The 8,403-nt window shown below is 41.7% G+C and overlaps 1 protein-coding gene across 1 annotated transcript; it reads left to right on the top strand.

The window, feature by feature from the left end:
• The first annotated feature begins 2,322 nt into the window (after positions 1–2,322).
• Positions 2,323–8,031, top strand: IL17F (interleukin 17F). Its single transcript, XM_078370890.1, has 3 exons — positions 2,323–2,377; positions 5,401–5,659; positions 7,546–8,031. Exons 1-3 carry the CDS (start codon positions 2,323–2,325, stop codon positions 7,781–7,783), a joined length of 552 nt encoding a protein of 183 aa, XP_078227016.1. The 3' UTR covers positions 7,784–8,031.
• The last annotated feature ends 372 nt before the right edge of the window (positions 8,032–8,403 follow it).

Genomic DNA, 8,403 nt, shown 5'->3' with positions numbered 1-8,403 from the left:
GGTCAGTCTGCCTGTCCCTCATTATGTTTTCCTGGGCTGTCCTGGCTCGGCTGTCCTGGCTCTGCTGCCCCAGCTGCAGTGCCAGGGCTGCCAACCTTGCATTTAAAGGCTTCTACTTGCTAATTCATTTTGGTTAAAAAAAATCATTCTCAGAGATAGCCAAGGTAATAGGCATTTATGTGTTGTATGAATGTGATGTTATATATATATCAAAGCAAAATTTTTAAACTAATTTACTACAGAGATGAACCAAGTTAGAAATTGTTGTCAAATCTTTTTTTTCTTCCACAAATTGCCCACACCCTTGTCACGCACCATATGTTCCACTTTCTAGTCATGCAATATGTATCATAATTTAAATGGGAGAAATCTCATCCTTAGAGGAAACTTGGTACTAAACTAGAGAACTATCTTTAGCAGTTTTGTGGGCAATGGGTGGAAGTAGGGTAGGAGGAAATAAAAATTTAGTCCTTTTCCTGTCATCCCTTTCTTTAGGGTCCCCTTTGGTTCCCCTTCAGGAAATGGAATTAACAAACAAACAAAAAAAAACCCCATGCATTCATCAGTAACTCTGGGTCAACCACAACTTAAAGGCAGTAAGCAGGTCATTCAAAACGGGCAGTGATTGCTATAAAACGAACAGGTACTCTCATTGATAGAACACAGGCATACACAGGAAAATACATTCACAGAAAGAGCTTCCTGTACAAAGCAAGCATCCAGCGCAAGATGACAGTGAAGAGCCTACATGTCACAGCCATGGTGAGTAGCAGCAATCATTCTGGTTTAAGGACAGTCATGCCTAGGATTTCAGGAAAGCAGATTTCTCAGGAATTAGGCTCGATTGGGAGCCTAATTTTTGGAATTACTTCTTTAAAAACAGAGATGACTTTAATTTTGGCTCCTGTCTAATGGAGAAAAAGAAAAAAAAATTAGAAAAGTTATAATGGGATAAAAAAACACAGCTCCTCATCCGATGGCTTTTGTTCAGGTGGCATTAGCATGTGCAGTCCTTGGCATTACAGACAACCGGCATGTTCTCTCCTGCTTGTGGCCATCCATTGTAGAGTTAGGTTGGCCTGAAATTCTTATCTCATGGTGGAAGCTTAGCCAGCCCTTTAGGGGTTTTATATATATATAGACCAAGGAAACTGGGGCCTCGAGGTTTAATGATTCTCCCGAGACTGTAGGAGTGCCCTGGATGGAAGAAGTGAAATCACTCAGTGTTGACTTTGGACAGCTCCTTGAGAAGGGAAATTTCCCATGTCTCTGATTGCTATTTACTTATTTATTTTGCACCATCTCATTCTTCTTGGAGGAAAGAGATGTTAATGCCATGAAAATCTAGCCCTGGCAGTTCTGGTGGAGTCTTGCCTGGGATTAGTTAGACAAGGCCTGGGAAGAATTTCCTATAGAGGCACATGAAAACGGGTTAGGAAACCCTGCATCATATTATTGGCTTAGGTAATTTCCTTTTTTTCTCTTTTTACAAGCCATACAACTTAAAAGAGTTGAACATCATAAAATGTTCATGGCATGCAGCAATGATACATTTTATTTTATATTTATGTGTTATTTTAGAGATTACATGCAGTGCAGCAAAGTGCTGTATTTAGAGGCATAGGCTTTGGTGTCAGGCAGACCTGGCTCTACTGCTTGCTAAATGTAGGATTTTGGGTAAGTTATTTAGCTTCTCTGTGCCTCGGTTTTCTCAACTATACAGTGGGAATAACAATGGCATCTTTCTCATGGCATTTATTGGGAGGATTAATTAATATCATTGAGAATAAATGAGTCTATGCTCTGTACAGGCAGATTTGTTTATGCTTAGTTTTTATTTAATTTGGCCATTCTAATAAACAACACTGATAATGATAGGGAAAGCATTCAGTAAATGTTAACTATTCATAGTAATATTGTTATTATTATCCTGGAAATTCTGATCAATCCACTGAAGTAGATGGGGATACTTTCCACTTTATACAGATGAACAAAAGCTCAATTGTTAAGTGATTTATTTAACATTGCTGGATACTGTAAGCACAAGATCTGGTACACCAATCTAAGCTTTCTGGCTCTAAGCACAGTGTGCTTCTCTTTGAATGGTTCAGAGGCAAGATTTCTGGATTTAAAGCCATTGCATCCAAACAATTCTGTTGAATAGCTTTGTGCTCCTTAGCTATTTCTATTTCTAGTTTCTTTGAAGAAATCTGTTGAGTTGGGAGCAAGAAACATAACAGTGCAAGGAGCATTAGAATGGGATTAGAAGTTGAGAGATGCAGGCAGATGGACATCCTCCGTAAGTAGTTGAGGCAAATTCTCATGGACCTAGAGGTTGGCCAGGTTCTGGTGCTCACTGGGACAACTCACATTGCAGGTAAGTACAGGGGGTGGGTGTTCAGGTTGCTCAGGTGGGCTCACATGAGAGTGAGGCACAAAGCTAGGCTGAGAAGGTTGGTGTCCTGTTAGAGCCCACCTTCACCTGGTGCGTTCCCTTGCCTCTATCCCCTCTTCTGCAGATTCAGAGTGATATCTGTTCATCTGCTTTATAGGTGGCATATAAGAATTCAAGTCTGTACAATGCTCTGAATTTCTCTGAGAGGTGCTGTTTAAAATCATTCTTAAGAACAGCAGCAGCCTTATCAGAGTCCCTGCTCTGTATTACATAACCACTAAAATCTACAGTTCAGATCAAAAGCTTTATGGAGCAAATTGGAGTAATTTGCAGATATTATCTGATTTCCTGATAAAGAGCTATGTGACCTACAACACTTATTCACGTCTAGTACAATTGTCACATTGCTTAAAATGTTTGGCTCTCCTAATGAGACAAAGCTAAGATTAATGTTGATAATAATAAAAATGACCTTCAATGGCAATGGCACTGACTGCTGACACCTAGGTCTGAGTCCTCAGACTGGTACTCATAGGCTGGTGAACTTGAATTATTTATTCCCTCCGGGACAGAACTCTTTCACCTGGCTAATTGGGATAAGTAATACTAGCTCTGTCTGCCTCACCAGGTAGTTGTGAGAATCCAGTGTTTAAAGAGATGTAAAAGCGTTTTCTAAAATAGTCTAAGAATACATAAGCAAATGTAATAATGATTTGTTAAAAGCATGGTAATTATTGCTAAATCATATAACCCCAACGTATGTATTTAAAAGCTTTCATAATGAAAATTAATAGTGATTCGGTGAATTGACACAGAAAAGCAAAGAGAAAGCACAAAGGGGGAATTTACTTAAGAACTCTAAAGATGTGATTGATAGGCTTGGGGAGTGACCTAATACCCTCTAATGTAAGTTGGCATCTTTAAAAAAAAATCATAGCAGGCCAGGCACGGTGGCCCACACTTGTAATCCCAGCACTTTGGGAGGCTGAGGTGGGCAGATCACTTGAGGTTAGGAGTTCAAGACCAGCCTGGCCACATGGTGAAACCCTGTCTCTACTAAAAATGCAAAAAATTAGCGGATATGATGGCACATGCCTGTAGTTCCAGCTACTTGGGAGGCTGAGGCAAGAGAATTGCTTGAACCTGGGAGGCGAAGGTTGCAGTGAGCTGAGATCACACCACTGCACTCCAGCCTGGGCGACAGAGCGAGACTCCATCTCAAAAAAAAAAAAGGCCATAGCACTTTGTCAAGATAGAAGGTATATGAGCAGAAATTCCACATCTATCAAGTCCACTGTGTAGACTGTATAACAATATAGAGTTAGCAACAGTCACCTGTATGGATACTTATCATATGCTGCCGGCATTCCTCATAGTTTATATGGATCATCTTATTTAATCTTCACAGTTTTTGTTGGAGGAAACAGAATCATGGCTTCTAAGAGTCCCAGAGTTGAGTTACAGACCCTGGACTTCTGACTCTGAAGCCCTTGCCTGAGCTACCACACTGTAGAGTCAAGAACTAGTTGTTGAATGAATGAATGATTGTAGGGGATGAAAGTTGATGATTGCTGATTAATCTGAAGGCAAATCACCCTCATTCTGACTTCTCTGGGTCAACCTTGCTTTCAACTTCTTTTTAGTATCCGCTTCCTCAGTATGGCAAATGGACACTATGACCTTTTTGTTTACTCTTATTGTTTTTTGTCTCTAGTACCTGCAAAATATGAAAAGGAGGGCCTTTGAAACCAATATGTCTAGTCACCTTCCCTACCTTAACTCAGGGAAGGTGTGAGCCTGAACAACATGAAGCCTAGAGAATAAAAGCAACGTAGCTTCAGCTCTTCTTCTGTATTATGTTGATAGTTGGTGCTGGGCCTTGCTCATCCTCAGTAAGGGTCAGTAGCGATGGTGGGTGAGCAAAGCATGGTCGTGACAAAGGGAAGCTGGCAAGATTTTTAACTTTTCTTTTCATTAGGTCTTCAGTGCACTTTCATTCTTTGTGCATTCTGATAACACCGGTTAAACTGGTATTTCAATGTAAGTATAAAAAAATGCTTCAGAGCTAAAGAGAAATAGTTTCCATATTCTCTGCTGTTGTGCATCATTAGTGCCCCAATTTCTTTCAATTAGCATGGATAATTGGAACTTTGCTGTCGTTGGTTTTGCATAATGTTTTTCTTAATGCAGTAAGCTTAACTATATAGTTCAATTAAACTGTATCATTTTGTTCATTCATTCACTCACCCACTCATTCATTCAAAAAGTGTTTATGGAACATGTGTAAAATGCACATTCTTCTGCAGGAACTTACAATCTAATGGGTGTAGATCTGACATGAACACAAATACTACATTTCCAGACAATTAAAACATGCTGCTTGAGTGCTAGATGATCAAGGCTTTATAATTTAAGGATAATAAACACACTTCTGACTGAACCGTTTTAGGGACAGTTCTTAGAGAAGATAATATCTGAGCTGGGCCTTAATGGAAGGGTAGAATTTTGACAGACAGAGGTGGGGCAGTGTATTCTAGTTGGAAGGGTGCCTCAGATAAAGGATTTTGTGGAAGATTCATGAGATATAAAGTTGGAAATAAAAACAAGAGTTATCATTTAAGCCTTTATTTTTGTTATACAGATTTATGTATGTTTTATATAGAACATTCTATTTAATCTCATTAATAGTTTCATAAAGTGAACATTATTATCCAGTTGGAAAGAAGAGAAACTTAAAGGCTCATCAAGGAAGCCAGGATAGGATTTTAACCCAATCTCAGACCTTGGCATCTTTCTGTCTCACTGTTGAGGAGCTCTTAGACTATGGAGGGCTTCAATAACTAGCAAGGCTAATGAGTTTCATTCTCAGTTTGGCACCTTGATACCTTTACGTGTGAGTGTTCCCATTTCCAGGTGAGGAACTGAGGTGCAAAGAGAAGCCCTGATCCCATAAAAGGACCAGGAATGCTGAGTTCCACCAGAGCATGCATCTCTTGCTAGCAGGTGACGTGAGTCTCTGATTGCAGCCTCTTCTGCTTTCCAGGTGAAGTACTTGCTGCTGTTGATATTGGGGCTTGCCTTTCTGAGAGAGACAGCAGCTCAGAGAGTCCCCAAAGAAGGACAAACGTTTTTCCAAAAGCCTGAGAGTTGCCCATCTGTGCCAGAAGGTAGTCTGAAGCTTGACCTGGGCATCATCAATGCAAACCAGCGTGTTCCCTTGTCACGTAACATCGAGCGCCGCTCCACCTCCCCCTGGAATTACACGTAAGTGCAAACGAGACTGATCTTCACATTCTTTGGAAAAATATGTTAACTTGTTCTAATAATAAAGTAGAATATTTAGAATACATAGAAAAAATAAAAGGGAAAATCCTCTTAACAATGAAAATCTCACTTTACCTGGGAGCTCACATCTTTCTCGTCTTAGGCTAGGTTCATCTTTGTGGTGACGGTTCTAATATTTTGCTCCCACATTCTCATACACTCTGTGCCTTTTTCTGCTTCATGCAGTTCTAGGATGGAATTCACAATTTTCCTGTGTTGGAGAAGAAGAAAGCAGATTGCATAATAATCTTCTTGAAAGCAGATTACATAATAATCTCTGCATGAGGATAGATGGGAAACGGAAAAGTCAGTTTAAGGAGATTCACAGATTAGACATTATCCTTTAAGGAGTGGGAATGGGTGGAGGAGAAAAGCCAGTTTGGGAAATGGGATGTTAGGTGGGGACCTTCAGGGTACAGTCTTGTAATTTTTGCCTTAAGATACAGGTTCTTGGACCACCAAGCACCCCCACCCCATACTCTCCACACATAAGTATTTAAACAGATTCCAGGGACAATTGAAGTGCTTCTGGGGTTGTCACATAGTGTCTCATGTGAGTGTGCTATGAGAAAAACTTGGGACTGTAATGCCCCCTGCCTCAAACTGGGAAGATGTGGAGAGACCAAAGAATGACTTGGACAAGTCCAGCTTAGCATGTGATCAGTTTATTAAGACTTACATATGGGCACCCCAGGGCAGGATAGCTCTAGAAATCCATCCTGGCTCCTATCTCTAAGCTGCTCTTAAGGGAATTTTCTGGCTTTTTGCCTATGGTGTATGTGCAATGGGACTGTTTTCCTTGGTAGGTTCTCAGACACTCTCTGAGATGTTTGGGTTCTCAGTGACCCGCTCCTCGGCTGGGCATGGTGGCCTTGGCTCACTGCCCATCCTTCAGGGTTCAGGCAGTGGACACATACCCTTGAGTAACCTGGTGGGAGTCCTGTCACACTGCAAGTGGAGTGTGTACAATGGCAAACTGGCAGGATAAACTTTGCTGTCTTTATGCCTCCAGGCAGAGGGGCCTATTAAAGAAGAAATGGAGAGAAGCACTGAGATTCACAGACCCCTGGGGCTGTGGCTTTCCTTATCAAGCAGCAGGCTCTGTAGACCAACTAGTGATGGAAGACCAACTAGTGATATTCAATCTCCAGGCAGAAGATAAAGAATAATTGTAATAGGCCAGGTGCAGTGGCTTGTGTTTGTAATCCCAGCACTTTGGGAGGCTGAGGCGAGCGGATTGCCTGAGCTCAGGAGTTTGTGACCAGCCTGGACAACACAGTGAAATGCTGTCTTGACTGAAATACAAAAAATTAGCCAGGCATGGTGGCATGCACCTGTAGTCCCAGCTACTTGGGAGGCTGAGGCTTGAACCCAGAAGGTGGAGGTTGCAGTGAGCTGAGATCACGCCACTGCACTCTAGCCTGGGCAACAGAGTGAGACTCCATCTCTAAATAAATAGATAAATAAAAAGAATAATTGTAATAATAATAATGCCAATAAAAGATCTAACATTAATTGAATCCTAACATTTGTACAGTGAGGTATTTTATATGTACTTGTATCACTGAGTATTCTCCACAGTCCCATGAGAAAATGGTATATGAAAATCCCCATCTCATAGTTGAGGAAACTGAGGCTTAGGAAGGTAAGCAAATGCCAGCGGCTGATGTATGCATCCAGGCTGTGTGGCTCCAGAGCCTGTGCCACCCACAGCCCTGCAGAACTGCCTCCCTGCAGGTGAGCACCCAGTGCCGTGGGGCTCTCATTTGCTGTCTGTCTTCCTCCCCCATGCCTCACCATTGTGCTTTGGCTTGCTCCTCCTGCAGCGTCACCTGGGACCCCAACCGGTACCCCTCAGAAGTTGTACAGGCCCAATGTAGGCACTTGGGCTGCGTCAATGCTCAAGGAAAGGAAGACATCTTCATGAATTCCGTTCCCATCCAGCAAGAGACCCTGGTCCTCCGGAGGAAGCACCAAGGCTGCTCTGTTTCTTTCCAGTTGGAGAAGCTGCTGGTTACTGTTGGCTGCACCTGCGTCAAACCCCTTATCCACCATGTGCACTGAGAGAGGCACATCAACTCAACTGAAGAAGCTGTAGCGATGCCACTCCTTACCCAGGGCTCTGCAACAAGCCCTATTGATCCCCAGTTCCCTCTGTGTCACAGGACTCTTAATAAGACCTGCATGGATGGAAACACAGCGTATTCACAATGTATGTGTGCATGCACTGTATTTTATATTTGATACCGAAATGTTAGGAGACAAATTAATACATTCAGTGCTAATATAATAAAGTATTAATAATTGAAAAATACTTCAGGTATTTGTTTCCAGTCCCAGCTTGTACTCACAGACCTTGTAGCTCTAAAGAGTTTGGAATTCTATATGCCTATCATTTATTTTTCATATTTCCTCATCAGAGCACCAGTTTTAGAGTTGCTTTATTATTAATGGTGCTTGGAGGTTGGTTACATAGAGAGTTAAGGAAAATGGTGCAAACAGAACTGAGGTTCCCTGGTGACACTTTACTGCTTCATCATCCCAGCTACGTTATTTTACAAACCAAATACTTATTGGCCACTGTGCTAGCCACTGGAGATACAAAGTAAAGTAAGAAATACATAAGGAAGGGCCATATGTAGGGAGCAGCCATCCAAAGAGCCCTGGTCATGAAGGCTGTGGTG

Source organism: Callithrix jacchus, chromosome 4 (assembly GCF_049354715.1).
Source record: "Callithrix jacchus isolate 240 chromosome 4, calJac240_pri, whole genome shotgun sequence".
Taxonomy (NCBI): domain Eukaryota; kingdom Metazoa; phylum Chordata; class Mammalia; order Primates; family Cebidae; genus Callithrix; species Callithrix jacchus.
Note: the sequence above shows the minus strand (reverse complement) of the source record. Positions and strands in the feature narration are given on the sequence as shown.